Consider the following 22,578-nt stretch of genomic DNA (forward strand, 5'->3'; position numbering starts at 1 on the left):
GGGCATCTCAAACCAAAACAACCAGACTTTCTGAAAAAATATGGCTTGAATGCACAGAATTCAAATAATATTAATCCTTTCACCCTGAGTCAAAACTTTAGGACTTGACTTGGTTTTTGTCTTGCTTACCTTCTTGGTTGCTAGTTGAATTAAATGAGGGCTGGGGCACAGTTCTAGGTGTCAATTTCTGAGGAGTAAGGGCCCTCACTGGAGGTGGTCCTCCAGTTGGAGGGGGGCCAAGAGGAGCTCCTGGTTGAAAAGTAGTAGGCAGAGGTGGATTCGCTAAGGGCAGTGCAGACCCTATGGAAACAATGGTTTTTCACACGTCACTTAAGAACTTAAGAAAAAGGCCAAAACAGCCTTTTACCAAATCTATATAACTTCCAAATTTATATTTTCATTATAAACCACAAGTTACTACAAATAAGTTAACTTCCCAGATTGACTGTCTAATTTTATATGCATACTTTACACATTTCCAAATCTCTCCTACCATAATTCTTGTGTGTGTATGTGTGTGTGTGTGTGCACACGCACACTCAGTCGCTCAGTTGTGTCACTCTTTATAATCCTATAGACTGTAGTTTATGGAATTCTCTAGGCAAGAATACTGGAGTGGGTTGCCATTTCCTACTCCAGGGGATCTTTCCAACAGAGGAATCGAACCTGAGTCTCCTGTGTCTCCTTCACTGGCAGGCAAATTCTTTACCACTGAGCCACCTGGGAGGCCACCATAATTCTTACCTGCTAATTGTTAAAACAATATAAAGTCAGGATCAAATCACTTATAGAGTAGACACAATGCCCTGTTTATTGCTTAATTTTTCATTAACTGGTCACAGAGCTTCAACAGGCCATGTCAAGTATTGCAGTAGAAATTAACACAAATAAAATTTTATGGAGTACTTATCAATATAGCCCATTCGATTACCATCAATTAGGGTTAGAGTTAGCTTTCTAAAACTACGAAGTATTCTGGTTATCCTAAATTCTCCAAGTTTTATTTCATTTTGCTTCATTTTTATTGGGGGTATAACCTGTTAATATTAGATAATAAATGTATACACTGTTTAGTGTTTACCTAGTAATAATTAAAAGCAGGTTACTTTCAATAATGACTTACATCCTATATTAAGAATACTCCCTAGGCTTAAAAATCAGGAAATGATCCAAAGTTTATGTATAAACCTTATGAAACACTGCTATCCAAGATGCTTAAAAGTATCCATCAAACTAAACTAAAAGACATCATGGCATTTGTCCTTGTACCTACCAGTATCTCACTGCCTCAATTTCACCAATTTTCTATTAGGATAGTAAGTTCTACTCTTGAGGAAATTCTGTGTGATATGGAAAGTTCCAAAACCCACAACCAACTTCTCATTTGCCAAAAAGGAGCAATAGTCTACAAAGTTGATAAAATACTACTGATTAAATACATGTGATTTAATTTTTCATTATAATACTTTTTTAACCTCTGAATTTAATGTATTCTATCTGTGTTTTGTAAAATTGAAGGAATAAGGACACCAAATATGAAAATTTTCAGTGTCTCTTCAACATTGTTGAATTCTCCAGTGCTAAGTCGCTTCAGTCATGTCCAACTCTTTGTGACCCCATGGACTGGAGCCCGCCAGCCTCCTCTGTCCATGGGTTTCACCAAGCAAGAATGCTGGAGTGGGTAGCCATTCCCTTCTCCAGGGGATGTTCCCAACTCAGGAACCAAACTGAAAAATGATCTTCCAACAAGACTAGTCAGTGCCCTGTTGTCAAAAGTGAAGATAAAGATTACTGCCATAGAACTCCCTTATCGAAGAATAGAGGCCAGTCAAAGGAACAAAAGGGCAAGGTACATTTCCAACTCAGCATGAACAAGAATGTATGATACATCTGGCTACAAAGATATAACAACCTAATGTTTAACAAAATACATGTGAGCTTATTGAGATTTTTCACAGCTTAAGAGGAATACTGTTGAATCCAGAATAAGCTACGTTTCATAAAATAGACATTATTTTTTCAAGCTGAATGACCCTTATTTAGAACACCAATAGCTAGAGTTTCAGAATCTGGCTCCTGAGATCTCTAAAACTAATTACATGCTAAAAGGTGGCCTATAAGAAAAGAAAAAGTTAGAGAATTTTAATATGTGAACTATATATTTTACATAACTTAGATACAATTTTGAGATCAGACAATCAGGCACCTACCAACAATGATGAAAAAGCAGAGGTAAAAATGGGGAATTTTTTGAGGTCTCGTTAAGAAAAGAGAAGAGCAGTCATATAGTTCTTTTAGCAGTCATATGCTTCTTTTACACAGAAACCTTCCTAAATTTTGGCATTTCCTTACATCTCTGTCACCACATCTGTGCTATAATCAAGGTGCTCTACCTGGGGACACCTCAGGGTGGTCTTCCTTCTGTTATAGCCAAAAAAAATTTCATATTATTGATCACATGCTTTTTAATGAGAGGCTACACTTACTTCCAAATAGTTTTTATTTATTTATTTATTTTTAATATTTATTTATTTGGCTGCATTGGGTCTTAGTTGTAGCATGTGAGATCTTTAATTGTGGTATGTGGGACGTAGTTCCCTGACCAAGGATTAAATGTGGGTCCCCTGCACTAGGGACATGGAGTGTTAGCCACTAGACCACCAGGGAAGTCCCCCAAACAGTTTTTAAATAGTACTTTTTCCTAACCTATTTTCTGTGGCTTTGGGCAAATTATTCAAGCCTTATATTTCTTATCTGTAAAACATACTGCTATAAAAATTAAATAAGAAAACACACATTCAAGTTTGGTAAAATGCTGGAAAATAACAAATATTCAATAAATGTTATCTACAATTCTTAATAATAAAGTGAATGTTATTAATTTCAAATGATTAATGCTCACTCATAGTGTCAAATAAATTAGAATACAAGTAATCAGAAGGATTTTGGTTCTAACAATGATGGGTCAGAAGATCTCTCCAAAGAAACCAAGTTTCTAGAAGCACCCTTAATCTTTACAAGACCAAAATGCTTTCACCAAGGTTAGTGGCTAATCAAGAGGCTAAGAAAAATAGATTCAGCAGCTAACAAACTATAAAATGCATGAAGTACATGTAGTATCTAGATGCAGAAATACATATTAACATAAAAAGGTAACAACTGATAATACCATTTCACTTGAAAACTTTTACTAGTTCATTTCCTTGAGGATGTGTGCTGAACAGAATCAATCTGCAGATCCCAATACAGAATCTGAATTAATAGCAAAAAAGGAATAGTTAAAAAAAAAAAAAAGGAATAGTGAAATGGTTAAATGAACCTACTATTGAACCATATATGACCAAACAATGAGGTTAAAAAGATTTAATGATCAAAGTGAGTCTAAGAATACATAGCTTTCTTCCCAAATTGATGTACAGATTCAGCACAATCTCTATCAAAATCACAGCTATCTTTTTTTTTTCCCAAACATTTACAAGCTGATCCTAAAATTCTTAAGGAAATGCAAGGGACTGAGGACAGACAGAACAATCTTGGGAAAAAAAAATAGTCGGAGGAGTCAATATTTCCAAACTCAAAGCTTTCCATAAAGCTACAGTAATCAAGATGTTTGGTAACAGTATAAAAATAGACACACAGATCAATGGAACAGAATTCAAAGTCCAGAAATAAATCTTACATTTATGATCAACATAACCCTTATTTTCAACAAGGGTGCCAAGATTATTCGACGGGAGGAAGAACACACTTTCCATTAAAAAGTCCTAGAACAACTATATATCCACATGCACAAGAATAAAGTTAAATCCCTACCTACTAACACCATATGGGCTTCCCTGATAGCTCAGTTGGTAAAGAATCTGCCTGCATTTCAGGAGACCCTGGTTCAATTCCTGGGTAGGGAAGATCCCTTGAAGAAGGGATAGGCTACCCATTCCAGTATTCTTGGGCTTCCCATGTGGCTCAGCTGGTAAAGAATCCACCTACAATGCAGGAGACCTGGGTTCGATCCCTGGGTTGGGAACATCTTCTGAAGAAGGGATAGGCTACCCATTCCAGTATTCTTGGGCTTCCCTTGTGGCTCAGTTGGTAAAGAATCCACCTGCAATGCAGGAGACCTGAGTTCGATCCCTGGGTTGGGAAGATCCCCTGGAAAAGGGAAAGGCTACCCACTTCAGTATTCTGGCCTGGAGAATTCCAAGGACTCTACAGTCCATGGAGTCACAAGGAGTCGAACATGACTGAGCAACTTTCACTAAAAACACCATGTACAAAAATTAACTCAAAACTGATCAAACACCTAAACGTAGGAACTAAAGTTATAAAACCTTAGGGAAAAAACACAGGGATAAACCTCTGTGCATGGCTTTCTGACCACAGATGTGCTCAATAGTACTCCTCACTCCAAAAGTAAGTCTGTTTTCACTGCCCCTCCAGGATTCTTGGATTTCTGGAGTCAAAAATTGTCTGTGCCTTAACAAATAGATAAGCCAACCCTTAGATCAAGTTCAAAGAGAGACCACAGGGATTGAGCTTCCCTAGAATACAAGATGGAACCTTGCTAATTTAAGTACTGGCCAGTCCTCAAGGAAGTGATTCTGCACATATACCTGAAATCCTAAAATATCACAGGTGACCCAAAGAAACTCAGATAATACCTTCAAAGGAAAGAAGCAAAGCAGAAACAATCATGATTTTAACCCAAAAGTTACAGAAATAATCTAAAGATTAACAGTGATCAAAAAAAACAGTGATAAAGTCTTCCATATGATTTTAAGACTGAAATAGTAATTTAAACATTTAAAATAAGCAAAATTTTCCCATTTCTAGCACTCCTATAAGAACTCTACCTGATTTTATGAAGTTGTTTTGAAGTGAAGAATCTCCAGAAGAAACACACTGAGGGCTCATCAAATTTGTATTCGCAGTCACGGTTGGTTGGGATGACGCACGAGGACAGTGGTTTGTCTGTGACAAATAGTTATACTGCCAATTCGAAGGGGATGGTGCACTGGCTCCCGGAAGAAAGCTACCAGAAGGCACTGGTGTAGCAGCTGGGTTCTGAGAAGTAGGCAGTGGCACCTGGGGACTAGGAGCACTACAGAGTGAAGGTGTCACCGGATGAGAAGCCACAGGTGGTCCATAAAGAGCTTGTCCAGGTCTCTGATAATTACTTAATAGGGAAACAGTCTGGGAACCACCAGAGTTAGACTGTCCGGAGACTGGATTCAAAGTCTTTGCTGGTATTAGATGAGGGTAGGATCCTGGAAGCTGAGAATTATACCCTTGGCTCACTGACACTTGTGAAGACATCAGGGCATTCTGGACAGGACCTTCCAATAAGAGCAGGAAAAATTAGTCTTACAAACAAACAAAGCAATACTTAAAAAAATTTAGTAAAATATATGGTACTCTTACAACTGAACAACAAAAAGACAAATAACCTAATTAAAAATGAGCAAAAGCTTTAAATAGTATTCAAATATACTTCCAAAGACAAAAACAAATGGCAAAATGTTCAACATTATTAGTCATAAGAGAAGTGCAAATCAAAACTACAATGAGATACCACTTAACACTAGGATGGTTAAAAAAAAGACGATGGCAAATAACAAACATTGACAAAGATGTGGAAAAACTGGAACCCTCATACTTTGCAAGTGGAAACGTAAAACAGTGCAAGTGCATTGGAAAGCAATCTGGCAGTTCTTCAAAATGTTAAACAGAGATATCATATAACTCAGCAATTCCACTCTTGGTCTCCATAAAAACTTGTAGACAAATGTTGACAATATTATTATTTTTAATAGCCCAAAAGGAGAAACATCCAAATGTCCACTAACTGCTGAAGATAAACAAAAGGGGCATAACTATACAATGGACTATTACTTGGTCATAAAAAGGAATGAAGTACTGATGGCATGCTGTAACACAGATGAACCTTGAAGACGTTATACTAAGTGAAAGGCACTACTCACAAAAGACCATACGCTGCACAAATCATTTATATAAAATGTCCAGAACAGGAAAACCCAAAGACACAGAGGTAGATTTGTGGTTACAACAGCTGGAAGAGGGAATAGGTAGTAACCGCTAATGGGTATGGGGTTTCTTTTTGGGGGTGATAAAGATATTTTATATATTTATCTATTTTTAAATTTATTTATTTTAGTTGGAGGCTAATTACTTTATAATACTGTAGTGGTTTTTGCCATACACTGATATGAATCACCCATGGGTTTACACGTGTTCCCCATCCTGAACCCCCCTCCCACTTTCCTCCCGATCCCATCCCTCTGGGTTTTAAAGGTGGTTGTAGCAATGGTTGCAATTTTTAGTTAAGTACACTAAAAATCATTGAACTGTACATTTAAAAACACTTTCTTTCATTTTATTTTTGGCTGCATTGGGTCTTCACTGCTGCGCACAGCCAAGGCAACTCTCCAGTGCAGGGTGTGGGCTTCTCACAGTGGCGGTTTCTCCTGTTGCAGAGCGTGGGCTCTAGGGCACACGGGCTTCAGTTGCTTTTAGTTGCTCTGAAGATTCCACACCTTCCAGGACCAGGGATGGAACTCATGCCCCCTGTATTGGCAGGCAGATTCTTAGCCACTGGACATTATGGGAGTCCTGACTGTACATTTTAAAGCTGTTATATATTTAAAAAAATTAATCTCTAGAATCACCACTTCTCAGGAATATATTGTCATTTCTGCCCATAAAACTAGAAAATGAAAGGAAATAAGATGAATATTTTTTAAAAGATGGCATTCATACAAAACTAACTCCTGTGGACTCTTTACATTTAATAACAAAAAAAATACTTATCTTCCAATCATGGATTGAGGGGTCAATCCATGCAACCAACATACAAATACCATTAGTTTAATTTGAGCACTTTCATTAATTACACAATACTTACACAAACATACACAAGTATATATATATAGAAGGAGAGGTAGGATTGGGAAGCCTACAAAAGCATATACACATAAGTAATATGTATCTGGGGAACCCTAGTCTCTATGCATTCAGTTCAGTTCAGTTCAGTCACTCAGTCGTGTCCGACTCTTTGTGACCCCATGAACCACAGCACGCCAGGCCTCCCTGTCCATCACCAACTCTTGGAGTTTACCCAAACTCATGTCCATTGAGTCGGTGATGCCATCTAACCATCTCATCCTCTGTCGTCCTCTTCTCCTACTGCCTTCAATCTTTCCCAACATCAGAGTCTTTTCAAATGTGTCAGCTCTTCGCATGAGGTGGCCAAAGTACTGGAGTTGCAGCCTCAACATCAGTCCTTCCAATGAACACCCAGGGCTGATCTCCTTCAGAATGGACTGGTTGGATCTCCTTGCAGTTCAAGGGACTCTCAAGAGTCCTCTCCAACACCTCAGTTCAAAAGCATCAATTCTTCTGCGCTCAGCTTTCTTTATAGACCAACATTCACATCCATACATGACTACTGGAAAAACCATAGCCTTGACTAGATGGACCTTTGTTGACAAAGTAATGTCTCTGCTTTTTAATATGCTGTCTAGGTTGGTCATAACTTTCCTTCCAAGGAGTAAGCATCTTTTAATTTCATGGCTCCAATCACCACCTATATGCATTACTCTGCCAAAAAAATTTTTTTAAATACAGGTATTCTTTCAGAACAAAAGAAACAGATACACATGTTAGTTGCCTAATTGTTTATAATAATGAAAAATTGGAAACAAATTAAATATTCATCAGCAGGAGACTGAATAAATTGTAGATTATTCACACAGCAGACTATCAATAAAATGAATAAACCAGATGTACATCTACCAATTTAGATAAACTACAAAAAGAATACTAAGAACTTCCCTGGTGGTCCATTGGTTAAGAATCTGCCTGCCAATGCTGGGGACATATGTTTGACCTCTGGTGCAGGAAGATTCCACGTCCTGAGGAGCAATGAAGCCTGTGTGCCACAACTGCTAAGACTGTGCATCCTGGAGCCTGAGCTTTGCAACAAGAAAAGCCAAAACTGCCAAAATGAAAAGCCCACACATCGCAACTAGAGAGTAGCCCCTGCTCACTGCAACTAGAGAAAGCCCTCTCGTAGCAACAAAGACCCAGTACAGTCAAAAATTAATAAATAAAATATTTAAGAAAAGAATACTGAGAAAAAGGAAGTTATAAAGAAAGAAGTATGATATCTTTCTTACACAAATCTTTTGATTATGAAAATTTTCAGACATAACACAAAAGTATAAGACCACTTTTTGCAGTCTCCCACACACAAAAAAGTGAAATATCCATAAGAAATATATTTGATTTATGTATTTATTTTGGATTGTTTGACATTTTACAACAGAAAATTTTTCTTTCAGGAATTCTCTGACAGTCCATTGGTTAGGAGTCCACGCTTTCACTGCAGAGGGCCAGGGTTTGATCCCTGGCTGAGAACCAAGAAATCCCAAGCTGTGCAACAGTCACACACACACACACACAAAAACTTTCTTTCTCTCATAAACATGATATGTCTCTCCATTTATTCGAAACTGTTTTTTATCTTCCAATTATATTCCATGCTTTTTTTGTAAAGGTGAAGTGAAGTCGCTCAGTTGTGTCTGACTCTTCACGACCCCATGGACTGTAGCCTATCAGGCTCCTCAGTCCACGGGATTTTCCAGACAAGAGTACTGGAGTGGGGTGCCATTTCCTTCTCCAGGGATCTTCCCCACCCAGGGATCGAATCTGGGTTTCCCGCATTGTAGGCAGATGCTTTTACCGTCTGGGCCACCATCTTCCTTTAAATTAAATGTAGTTAACTTGCTGCTAGGGATTCCGCAGTTTGTAAATTACTATGAAGAGAATATTTACTTTCACTTCTAACTAGTAAAAGGCTATCAAGTATTCAAAGTACCATAAATGCCAAATTATAAGGTTTTTGAGATTTTCCTCAAAAATTATTTCTCAAAAAAGAAGGCACCATACAAGTCTCTACAAATGTTCTCATTGTTCAATAATGCTTTGTCCTAGTGGATTAACAGTGTTTCAAACAGTAGGTACGATAAATTCAACAGTTACAAAATCAATACTCTATAAACTATCTTTTTAGTTAAGAAATAGAAGACAGTTAAGAATGGAAAATACTGCAGGATATCACATGTAATAAAGGTTAAGTATTGTGAGGTTTCATTACAAATATATACATATATGAATATGTATACTGGGTCACTATTTAAAATGTATTTCTTACTGTAGATTATAGTCAAAGTCTGAAAGCCTGTGATCAACTGATACCTTTGAATCTTCTTTTATCCCTCTATGGTTTATTCCTTACACATCCTATTACCTTTTAAAACATGGATCAGATCAACTTCCTACTCAAAACTTCCAAAGTCCTTAGCTTATAAGATCCTCTATGTCCCTGGCTTCCCTTCTGGTCTCATTTCCGACTTCCTTTGTTAAAAAATATTGAACATTCATTTTATTTTAATGAAACAGTGCCAGGATAATACATATGTTGTTTCTGATCTGGAAGTAAGTATCCTGTAGTCTTCTGATTCTATTTGTTTTTTCCTGTTCTTGCAGCAAATTTTAATATAAAGTTCAGTTTTCCTTTAAGACTAGGGTTAACCGATTACGCCAGCTCAGACAAGAGAACAGCCAATGTCTTGACCCCCAGATTCACTAGTTCTGTATGTGTCATATTCATTACACAGGATTCTTTTCTTATTAGGCTGTTCCCATCCTAATTTGATTTTGCTTTCAGTTAATCATATCTGATCATCTGTATGGGCCAAGGAGTGTTTTAATCTGATATCTCTAATTCTGGAAAGATGTCTATGCAGGGCTATATTTAAGCCAAGTTGGCGCAGATTTGCAGTTCTAAACAAACACACACCGTTATAACTCTACCTTATATCAGTGTATCATATAATCTAAAATTACTTAATAATTTCCACTAAAGACTGAAAACCCTTTTTAAATATATACATATAATAGAACCCAAAATCTTTGAGTGTAACTGCTTCTGGTAAGGTCACTATGTCAACTGACATCAATTACTCTAACAGCTAAAGGCCTTTTACTATTCAAATAATTTCCTACTATTTCTCTATATTCAGCTCCAGTCACATGCACCTTAACGCTCCTTCAACAAGCTTAAAAATGCTTCTGCTTTAGGGTTTGTCACTATTTTCTCCACCAAGAATACTCTTCCCCTAGATATAATCTCACTCCATCTCTTCATTCAAGTCTCTCAGACACAGTCTCCTCACAGAGGCATTGTCTGAACACTACATCTAAAACAGAAACTCTTTCATTCTCTTCCCCTCTGACTGTCTTATTTTTCTTTCTAGTGTTTACCTGACACTATGTTATTTATTTTTAGTATCTACTTCACTGTAACATAAGCTCCAGGAAGGTAGGGATTTCTTTTGTTCATTACTGTATTCTCAGCACCTAAAATGTGCCTATTACATAGTTGTGTTTGTTGAATGCGTGCTCAGTATGTGTTTGTTGAATGACTCCAAGAATAAATATTATAGCACAGAAACTCTTGTACTTTGAATAATAAAGTACCACTTGGGGAAAAGTGAGACTCTAATAAAGGATAATTTCAATTACTATAGTGATCACATGATGGAATCTCTTAAAGGTAAAGAAAATTTTCCACAATACGGCACCATAAGGTTGCATATTCTTGTAAGCAAAACTTCTAAATAAACTTAAAAAAAAAAAAAAAAAAAAGCCCTTTCCTGAAAAATTCAGTCCTAAAACATTAGGTGAGGTAAGCATTCGCATATGTGGAAACTGGAATAGAGTAAGGGGGCAGCGCAAGCAATGACAGAATGGTTACATACCCTTGTTTTTGTTGTTCGGTTGCTAAGTCATGTCTGACTCTGCAATCCCATGAACTGCAGCATGCCAGGCTTCCCTGTCCTTCACTATCTCTCAGTTTGCTCAAACTCATGTCTACTGAGTCGATGAAGCCATCATCCTCTGCTGTCCCCTTCTCCCGTCCTCAATCTTTCCCAGCATCAGAGTCTTTTCCAATAGTCAGCTCTTTGCATACAGTGGAACTGATCAAATAAATATATATGAGATAATGCGAGTAAAGTCTCTTACTCTCAGAGAAGGAAGTCACAAATATGGAAAAGGGAAAACGAGAATGAATCCAATGGTAGTGGGACTACAACAGAGACTACAATTGAAACTCATGGACTTCAATGTGTATATAGTAAAGATTCCCTAGCTCCGTCTGCTGAGACTGAGAGCAGAGACATTCTAATAGCACTGATCTCTCAGTACTTGTATTCTTGGTTTCTAAATACTATTCTCCATTAAAAGGAATCAAGGCTGATTCATGAGCTTGAAAAGTACAAGATGAGCCTGCAACACCTTACTGAGCCAGAAAGCAAGAAAGTGCCCAAGAATGATGACACATGACAAGAGGATACATGAAGACAGCCTGAAAGAGCACCCACAGGCCAAAACTGAGATAACAGAAGCATCAGTATAAACAATGATAACAGGTTATAACCCACTGAAATCACTGAAGTCATGAAATCAGAAGACATTGGCTTCTTGGCAAGAAAGCTAAGACAAACCTAGACAGTGTGTTGAAAAGCAGAGACATCACTCTGCTGACAAAAGTCGGTATAGTCAAGGCTGTCTTCCCAGTGGTCATGACGGTTGTGAGAGCTGGACTGTAAACAAGGCAGAGTGCTGAAGAACTGAGGCCTTCGCACTATCGTGCTGGAGAAGACTCCTGAGAGTCCCTTAGACAGCAAGCAGATCAAACCAGTCAATCTTAAGGGAAATCAACCCTGAATACACATTGGAAGGACTGAGGCTGAAGCTGAAACTCCAGTATTTCAGTCATCTGATGTGAACAGTCAACTCACTGGAAAAGTCTAACCCTAACCCTAACCCTAATTTGGGGATAGGAAATCCCCTTGATACTGGAAAGATTGAGGACAAAACAAGAGGGCATCAGAGGATGAGATGGCTGGATAACATCACTGATGCAATGGACATGAATTTGGGCAAACTTTGGGAGATGGTGAGGGACAGAGAGGCCTGGCATGCTGCAGTCCATGGGGTCACGAAGGTTGGACAACAACAACCCACTGGAATAGTCCACACCAATAAAATGAATGAGTAAATTAAAATTCTAATAAGAAATGAGATATTTACAAAGTCTCAAACTACATCTCCCCAAATACTTTTCAATTACAAAGGAGAAAGGAGGAACATGACTGTGAAGAAGCTTGGCAGACACCCTTCTAATCAAGTGATCCAAGTGAACATCACCAATAATGGGGGAAAATGAAATCATGTGCCACCTAATGGGATGTGATGAGAATACAACACCTTTTCTGTCCTGCTAAAGTGCATAGTCTAAATCTAATCATGATGAAATATTAATATATGACAAACCCAAACTGAAAGACATTCTGCAAAATAACTGGCTTATAATTTTCAAAAGCATTGAGGTCATGAAAGTCAGAGGAAGACTGAGAAACTGCTTCAGGTTGAAGAACACTACAGAGGCATGACACTAATGCTAAATGTGACTTCGGACAGGATTTTTTCGTTAAGGGTTTTATTGGGACAACTGGTGAAATCTGAACAGGGTCTGAGGATTAGACAGTAGTAACGTATTAGTGTTAATTTCCTAATTTCTTAGTTGTATTGTAGTTATTTAGGACAATTTTCTAATGTGTAGGAAATAAAAAAGCATTTAAGAGTGATGGGACACAATGTCAGCAATTTACTCTCAGATAGTTCTGGGGGAAAAGTTCTTTGCAGTGTACTTGCAACTTGTCTATAAAGTTGATGTGATAAAACTTTTAAAGCAAATGAAGACTTTTTAGGTGAACTCTTTAGGAATAAATTATGTTAGGAATAAATATATTAGGACTGTCTACTTAAAAATAGTTTCTCCAAATCTTTTTGACAACTTGAAACTTAAGAGTTTTGCTAAATTAAGTTAAATGATGGAAAAAAGTTAAATCATTCCCAAGTCAAATAAGATACTGGGAATATCATTTACTGAACATAGGTTTCCTTTTATAGAGAAACTAAAGATATTTAGGACTATTAATGTTTGGTAACACACTAAAAGAATTTTCTTCCTCTAAAAGAGCATGTAAGCTTGCCAATCTACAGAATGCTAATGTAGAAGACAGTTCATAATTGCTTACTTCTTGGTTTTCACTAGAAACTGAAGTTTTTAAAGGTTAAGAATCCTAATTAAACTATGTAATTAAAACTACTAAAAAATTTGAAGATATAAGGACTAGAGATGCATTTTGTTAAGGAAAAAGACAGCAATTTTGCACAGAAGCTGGTTATTTCTAAATGGGAAAGAAAATAAGGGTCAAATTAATATGAATATAGAAACTTGTAGAGATTTAGAAGAAAAAAAATCTTTAGGACAGAATTCTATGGGGACTTCCCTGGTGGCCCAGTTGTTAAGACTGCGTGATTCCACTGCAGTGGGCATGGGTTCAATTCTTGATCAGGGAGCCAAGATCCCTTATGCTGCAAAGCAAGGCTAAAAATAAACAAAAAAAAAAAAAAAAAAGAGAGAGAGAGAGAAGAAAAGGAAGACAGGAATTCTATGTGTAATCAGAACTATGATTGGAATAAATTTAGTTGAGTAGATAAATTTTAATATTAATGTAAGAGGATACAAAGCGTCTTAGTTTTATTTCTTTCTCTGTTAAGAGGACCAAGTTTCTTAGAATACTGACCTGCTTTTAATACCAGATTGTAAAGTTTCTTTATCTTTTAAGTAATTTGTTATAACTTTCTACATTTGCCTTGGAAATCTAAAGTCACTTGGTTAAGTGAATAAATATTATTTCACAGTGACCTATGACATTGTTTTTAAAAACTTTTTTATATTTCTAACAAAATTTTCAAAGATCAAATTTATATGAAGTTCATTTGACCTCCAGTTAACTTTGAGGTTTTCCAAGAAGGCCCTTGGGGCTTCCCCAGTGGCTCAGCAGTACAGAATCGGCCTGCAACGCAGGAGACACAGGAGAGACAGGTCTGATCTCTGGGTAGGGAAAATCCCCTGGTGAGGAACATGGTAACCCACTCCAGTATTTTTGCCTGAAAAATCCCATGGACAGAGGAGCCTGGCAGGCTACAATCCAGGGGGTCACAAAGAGTCAGACACGACTGAAGTGATTGAGCAGAGCATGGCACAGCAGAAGGGCCCTAGGACACAGTAAGAAAATCGTTTTATCTTGTTATCAAAGAAAGATATAAAACTGATTAGGCTCATTTGATATGCTAAATTACTTGAGAAGCACTGTCAATGAATGATAAACCTGTTTAAGTTTATATTGTATGGGTAAATTCTATCAATATAGACATTCTAGAAATAGTATGGAATACCTAAAAATCTGGTATGTCCTAGTAAATAAAATGTTATCAGCCATAACTCTAGTTATTATCTTAACATATTGTATGTCACAGTAATAACCAAATTCATCTGCCAATTACACTGGAATCAGATCTTTAACCATACCTTTTAAAGTCTTCTGTCTTGGGGCTGGTGCAGTGGGATGACCCAGAGAGATGGTATGGGGAGGAAGTGGGAGGGGGATTCAGGATTGGGAACACGTGTACACCCGTGGCGGATTCATGTTGATGTACGGCAAAACCAATACAATATTGTAAAGTAAAAAAAAAAATAAAGTCTTCTGTCATCCACAGACAGTTATTGTTTTACTCTGCTGCTGCTGAAAAAAAAAAAAAAAAAAAAAGACGCTTCATCTTCAAAAACACTGACAGAAAGGACTTTCTGACGAGTACAGGTTTCTGACAACTTTCAGATAATACTGCTGAACTGGTAAGAAATTAAATAGTTATAATGGGAAACCTGATGACTTCATGAAACTGTTAACAGAAGATTAAGATCAAGTACTAAGTACTAAGTGCAATGATGAATAAAATTGGGGGGATTTTTTTAACCAAAATTATTACTGATTTTTAATCTTGTGCTTTCTAAATACAAGGAAACCCTTCCCCTCAAGCTAATTATGACTTACTGCAATTTGATAAATTACAGTTTTGTAAATATAAGTGAAACATTTACCTTTTCTCGCTACTTGATTCCCCCAGAAACTGGAAACTCTTAGGTTCTCAGCAGCCTTATCAGGTGAATAATGAAGATTACCTCCTGGCAGGTGCAAGAATCTCAAGATATTCTGGAGATCCTGAGAAGGGAAGAACCCACTCAAATCTCAGGTATCACACACTGAATCTTATAGCACACCCTTGATCTGGCTTTCTTGGCCTTGAAAGACCTTGAAGAGTTCAATTTGAAATTCCTTATGAAAGTTCCAGCAGAGCTGAAAAGAGCCTATATGATCACTTATGTAAATAATCAGGCCAAGTTTATTGAAACCAGATTTGTTTTGCAAACAAATTAGCTTTAATCTGGCCATATTTGATGGAAACTAGGGTAATTTTAGAGAGAAAAAAATATATTTCAGTATATGTTCTGCTGAAGAGAGCACTAGAAAAAAATATTTCAATGCATATTACATTTTAGTGTTGTCTTTATTTTTCTATATTTACTGCCTAAAGACTCGCTTCCAAAATAACTCTTTGTTGTTATGTTATATTATTATAGAATTTAATTACAACTTAATTGAATTTTAAGAGGACATTCTAAGTTTGTTTCTGGAGTTTATCATAGTAAATTATCTTTGGATGAAGATCAAATCCCCATAACCTGCAACCAGGATATTATGTATATTGGAAAAGACATCAGATAAAGGACTCTTTACAGCCACACTGGGAGGGGCCATATCAGGCTACCTCTCCTAAACAGACTGCAGCTCCTATTTCTGACACCCAGCTCTGACTAACTTAGGCCAGCCCTACCAGACCAGGATGAGAAGAAAACATCTGAAGTAGAGAGCTGACCCAAAATGCTGGACCAGACTTGTACACTAATTACTTTGACAACTGCTCACACTTCTGCTTACAAATCAAATATTTCTTTCTTGGGCTTAATCATATGCCAAGTTTCAAAAGTCAGTATGTTGGGTTTGTGGCCAATTACCAATGTCCAGTATACCTGGGTTACCTTTGTGAATTTCTCCTTTTAAAAGCACTAATCGGATGGCCCTTAGAAATTTTATTTTAGAAGAAACTTGAGTACCATGCAAGCTACCATCAATATTACTAAATGGGACCCTGTTACCTGGCCAATTTGACACTTGCTCTGAAACCGGCCACAAAATATATAACATCTCCTTTTTACTAGATGTTAAGTATCGGGTAGCTCCTGATCCCAGTGGATCAAGTTTATGGAACAAAACAACTTATGGAACAAGTTTATGGCCTTGGCTCTCCCTGGGCTGGTTAGGAAGATGCACAACTGGTTTCCGGTGGGCTCAAGGTCATCTACAGGCAGCCTTGGAACCAGGCCCTGCCAATCTGCCTCCAATTCCAGCATGCTGGGTTCAATGTTTTCCAATGGTATGACCATTTAGCTACAGAATTTGCTATTTCCCACTTGGAATATAAGATATCATTACTTACATAGAGGCTTTAACAAAATTTACTGAGTAGGCTTTGAATGATATTTATTAAAGCCAGTAGCTTGCTCAATTCAAAAGTCTACATGATGAGAAAAAGTGGTGCTACAGAATTGTAATATGACCTTTGAGATTCTAATTGCTTCCCAAGAGGGAAATTGTGCTGTAATACATACTGAATGTTGTTTATCATATTCAATAGTCTTCTGATATAATTCATCTTGAAAGTCGAGTCTGACTCTTTGTGACCCCATGGACTATACAGTCCATGGAATTTCCAGGCCAGAATACTGGAATGGGTAGCTGTTCCCTTCTCCAGGGGATCTTCCCAACCCAGGGATCAAACCCAGGTCTCCCACATTGCAGGTGGATTCTTTACCAGCTAAGCCATGAGGGAAGTCCAAGAACACTGGAGTGGGTAGCCTATCCCTTTTCCAGTGGATCTTCCCGACCCAGGAATTGAACCAGGGTCTCCTGCATTGCAGGTGGATTCTTTACCAGCTGAGCTACCAGGGAAGCCCAACTCATCTTAAGACACATGAAGAATCAGATTTCTACTCTGAATAATCCTCTTCCCAATTTAGGGGAAATAAAAGAAAAATGGATTGGTTTAGGAGGCTCTGGCTTAAAACTTTTAAACTACTGATCACATCTACAGTTCTCTATGAATTAATGAACATGCACAATGAACGTGACAAGACAAAATTGGCATATATCCTACTAGACAACTTGAAATTAGTCCTTGCCAAATATCTTACTAGCATAACTGCCTAAAAGGAAAGAAGGAACCTGGCTATTAAGACCCCAACATCAAGGAAAATGATTAACAGGGCAGGTAAGCCATCACTGTAGCATCAAGGGACCAAATATTTGATTACCTAATGCTTTCTATCAAAAGATGAATAATTAAAGAAGGGAAATTAATGAGATAAAATTCCTATTTTATGGCAAAACAAGAAATTTTAAGTATAAATTTTTTCTCTCTGCCTGGGACTCCTCCCTTAAGTGTGTAATGTATATCTGCATCAATCACACATACTTAGGAGATACCCTTCCTTATTAATCTTGTAAAGGGTCATGATGATTCACTACTAGCTCTGTACATGCAGATCTGGATTGTGTAAACTGTCAATACATCAGTTGAAGTACAATCCTTTGTCTCAGAAAGGTATATGACTGTACTTTGACTTCTGACAGGCGGAATATTCCTCAGAGCTTTCTAAAAGACTATCTCCCAGGTTATAATCCTCAGGTTGACTGGAATAAAGTTTTCTGTTTCTTTCTTAGATATTAGCGTACTGAATAATTTTATTGTCGACACTATATTTTATTCCAAATGGTTAGGAACATACCATTCATTGCCTAATTGAAAAGACAGATTTTATGAAGAATCTTCTGCGCACACAAAGTGACTAAGGTCTACTCCATCCGTGTCCTCAAGAAGCTATGCTCCAAACAGGAGAACAACCAGCTGAGGACAACAGAGAGTAAGATCTTAAGAGACAACAGGAGTTACAGGAAAAGGACTGCCAAGGGCGTCTGCAGAGAAAGGAGCAACATGGGCAATACCCCATGGCCATGAAACAGCATTCTGAAAAATCAGTGGGGCACAGTAGAGTCAAGTGATTATGTCAAGCATCTGAAGTGAGGCAAGAGGTTAGGACACCAAAAAAACCTCTTGGGGATTGCAGGAGAGATCGGAAGATACTGGAATCTACAGCAGTAATCCAGGTAAGAAATAATTGACTAAATAGTAGTAGTGGGAATACAGAGATCTTTCAATGAAAACATTTGTAAAAAGTACAATTATAAGCAAATTTGGGTCATCAGGATAGAAACCAACACCTCACAGCCTAGTACTGCCACAAGATTTCATGGCTCACTCTAATATTTTTATTTATTGTTTCATCATAGGCCATTATGCTAGAGGTCTTTAAGCCAAGTACAGTCAGTGAAAGCCAAGTATCATCAAAATGCACAAAATAAGCAAAAGTCTTACAGTATATCAATGAAGAAAATGAAAAGAACATGCAGTCATAAGACTATAAGGTAGAAAGACAAACACAAAAGAATCTGCTTTGGGCTTCCCTGGTGACTCAGTGGTAAAGAGTCCACCTTCCAATGCAGGTGACACAGGTTTGATGCCACATGCCTGGGAGCGACGACACCCACACACCACAGCCACTGAGCCTGCGCCCTAGAGCCCAGGAGCCCACACACCACAGCCACTAAGCCTGCGCCCTAGAGCCCAGGAGCCCACACACCACAGCCACTGAGCCTGCGCCCTAGAGCCCAGGAGCCCCAGCTACTGAAGCCCATGCGCCCTAGAGCCCAGGCTCCACAAGATAAGCCGCCACAATGAGAAGCCTGCAACCAGCAGGTAATCCGCTTGTTGCAATTAAAGAAAAGCCCACATGCAGCAACAAGGATCGAGCACAGCCTAAATTAATAAATTGTATATAAAAAACAAAAACCACAAGAATACTAAAAAAAAAAACAAAACGAACCTGCTTTGTAGTAGTCATTATCATAGATCCACTTATAGTAACTTATAATGTAAAAATTGTCTTTTTACTTATGTATCAACTTGCAATAGTTTATTAGAAATGCGGTAGTAAATATGTAATGAAGTTTTCACCAAACAGTTTTAATTATATTATTTTGAAGTCATTAATTATATAATCTATCAAAATAATGGATCAGTGATTTTAAAGGGGTCCAGAATATACCACTGTGACATAAAAATTATTTTGAGTAGAGGGCATGAGTTCCGAGAATCTGCTTAAAAGCACTTATCTGCCTAAAAGCGCAGCCTCCAAAAATAACTCAAAAAAATTAAGTTGTCCCACACCTAAACATACGTTGTCACAAAATGATCAAGTCTCCCATTTATTCTACTAAGGACTCATTTATTTTTCCTAAAAATCATTTTCCATAACTGCTCTTTTCTCTCTCCTCTTCCCCTATTAAGATGGTATATAAGTCCCAAATTCTCGAGGCATATTTTTATGAACCCTCATAATGTGTGAGTAAATTCTGCCTTTTCTCTTGCTATCCTGTCTTTTGCCAGTTTAACTCACAGGCTCACAGGCACTAAAACTAAGAGGGCAGAGGAAAAATTTTTCTTCTCCAACAACCTGAAACTAGTTTCATCTTAAAAAAAAAAAAGAGAAAAACAATAACTATAATAGTCACCCAAATGATGTTCTAACATGTTAAAAATATGAAGACTAATCAATTTTGGCTTTAGTCAAACAATCCATTGCATTATGTATTAACTTTGAATTATACTGCTTTTGTTGTAATGTTCTTAATTTGTTTGGGTTTTACAATGGTACAATAGCTAAAACATATGGAGTTTATACCTAGTTTTGTATCTGTATAAACACTTTATAAAAAGTAATTTAATACTGAGGTTGCAAAGAAATATTTAGCACCGACACATTACTTAAAAAAACTGATAAAGGAAACTGAACTGATAGGATTCGTGGAACTGAATATGGAGACATAATAAATCTGTGGAACTGATGTGGAACCGAAGAAGCGAAAGAACCAAAAATGACTCCCAGGACGGACCTGTGCAACTCGGTAGATGACAGTGCCATACATTAGGACAGAAGGGGGAGAAAAGAACTGGGGAAGGCAAGGAATAACAAAACAGAGAATGAAGAATTATTTTAAATATACTTTAAGGGTCACCAAGAAGTTCAAGTGGAACTAGAAAGACATCTATTTTCAGCGAAAGAGATAGGTTTCAGCTTATGATATAACTTTGGAAATCACTGGCATATAGTATTTGATATCACAAGAATTAATAATATCATGCAGGGAGCATGTACAGAGTAAGAAAAGAGCCAGCTGCAGAAACCATGTGAAATAATACATGTTTACTATTAATTTTTAAAATGCTATTTATTATGTATTTATTTTTACTGCGCTGGGTCTTCACTGCTACACACAAGTTTTCTCTCCTTGCGATGCTTGGGCTTCTTGTTGCAGTGGCTTCTCTTGATGCAACCCGCAGGCTCGAGACCACGGGCCCAGTAGTTGCGGCATACAGGCTCAGCTGCTCCGAGGCATGTGGACTCTTCCCCAGACCAGGGATCGAGCCCATGTTCCTTGACTGGCAGGGGGTTTCTTGACCACTGGGCCACCAAGGAAGCTCATATTGTTTTGTTTTGTTTAGAAAGGAAGAAAAAGAGGGGAACTAGGTTAGAAAGCTCCAAAGATCACCAACATTTTAGGAAAAAGAAAGCAATTAGAAGAGAGGAATGAAAAATATTTTTTGTAACTTAATAACCAATAAATTATTTGTGGCCTTATTAAGGGCAGTTTTGGTGGATGTATAAAGTAGAAGCCAAATTAGAAATTGTATTAAAGAAACAAATGAGAGATTAAAATAAATGCAGGTGACTGCTTCTCAATCACCCAACCAGAAGCTTCAGAAACAAAGAGAACCTAGGTTCTACGTTTATAAATTCCTATTTTATACTTGATGGAATCCCAGAACCTAAACTAGTAAAATTTATGGTCTAAATTTTACTACTGTACATGTACTGGTGATTCTCACAGAATTACTTTATGAATTTATTCATATTACTTCAGAATAAACTTTAAGAACTTTAGAATCCACTGATACATAAAAGTGATACTCCCAGAATGGTTTCCCCTAACATTCCAAGTAAAACAAAGACTTGAGATCTTGTATTCTTAAACAACTCATTCACCAATCCATTCAGTAAATACATGCATGTGCTCAGCTGTTCAGTCATACCTGACTCTTTGTGACTTTATGGACTGAAGCCTGCCAGTATCCTTTGTCCATGGGATTTTCCAGGCAAGAATACTGAACTGGGTTGCCATTTCCTCCTCCAGAGGATCTTCCAACCCAAGAATTGAACCTGTGTCTCCTTCATTGGCAGGTAGGTTCTTTACCAGTGAACCACCAGGAAGCCCCAGTAATATACAATGAGCTACTACTTGCCAGGGACAGTTTACCCTTTCTACCTACCAGTCATGAATTCAATTGACTAAACCAGTTCAAATTAATTCAAGGCTCTCCTGAATATGGTTCCATTAGTTATGGTGTCCTACATGAAAGTAAATAAAAGTTACAGAAAAGTAGCCAAATATTCAAAACATTGTGCTTTAGACGGCAATGTTTTACTTAACTTTTGAAAAGTTCCTTCTATGTATGTGCTTTTAAATACAACATATTTGGAGGACAAGTCAAGTATAGAGGGGAAAAAAAAAAGATTTAGCACCTCTCCCTGTACATTAAAATACACTCTGATCACTTACAGTTGACCAATTGACACTATAAGTGCAACTAATGGATGCTACTGCATGAGGACAACTTGTGGATCAGTGACTAAATATTACGGCTTTAACAAAACAACAAAAGGGGCAAGAGCAAACGCTAACAATCAAAGCGGGGGAACTGGCAATTTCAAGATATACAAGATATTCATGAGATGTGATGCTGAAATAGCAAAGAGATGGACTCAATATTAACAAAAGTGAGGGTCTGGTCATGTATGAATTATAATCCAAAGGAAACTATGCTGGGTGGCAATTTGAAAAAATATCAGAAAGTGTTTATTCTAACTATATATATCCACCTACATAAAGAAACCAAAGGTTCTATTCCTTGATCCAGGCATAACCACCAGGCAAGTTGAATAAATAAATAAGACTGCCAAGTTTAAATCTAGGTTCCACAACATATTAGCTGTGTAACCTCGAATGATTGCTTGACCACTCATCTTCGTTTTCTGGTCAGTAAACCTAACAGTTCTAATATCACAGGGCTGTTATGAGGATTAAATGAAATGATGCTTATAATACAACCTAGCACAATGACTAGGAATAGAGTAAGTACACGATAAATGCTAATTCTTATTGTTACTATTTCGTCTTTAGGAACTCCCAGTCTATCAGCAAAGTCCAAACAGAAGCTCAATGTAGTAAATTCTATGCAAAGTCTTATGGGCTTCCCTGGTAGCTCAGACTAAAGAATTTGCCTGCAGTG

General features: G+C 37.4%; 1 protein-coding gene across 2 annotated transcripts in view; it reads right to left on the reverse strand.

The window, feature by feature from the left end:
• Positions 1 to 22,578, reverse strand: part of SEC24A (SEC24 homolog A, COPII coat complex component) — a 74,420-nt gene that overhangs the window by 44,079 nt on the left and 7,763 nt on the right. For both annotated transcript variants that reach the window (XM_040240079.1, XM_040240080.1), the window contains exons 2-3: positions 4,851 to 5,333; positions 130 to 300 (exon numbers count right to left, since the gene is read on the reverse strand). In XM_040240079.1, the coding sequence (XP_040096013.1) occupies positions 130 to 300; positions 4,851 to 5,333 (654 nt within the window). The remainder of the gene's footprint in view (positions 1 to 129; positions 301 to 4,850; positions 5,334 to 22,578) is intronic.

Source organism: Oryx dammah, unplaced genomic scaffold (assembly GCF_014754425.2).
Source record: "Oryx dammah isolate SB20612 unplaced genomic scaffold, SCBI_Odam_1.1 HiC_scaffold_5, whole genome shotgun sequence".
NCBI lineage: Eukaryota > Metazoa > Chordata > Mammalia > Artiodactyla > Bovidae > Oryx > Oryx dammah.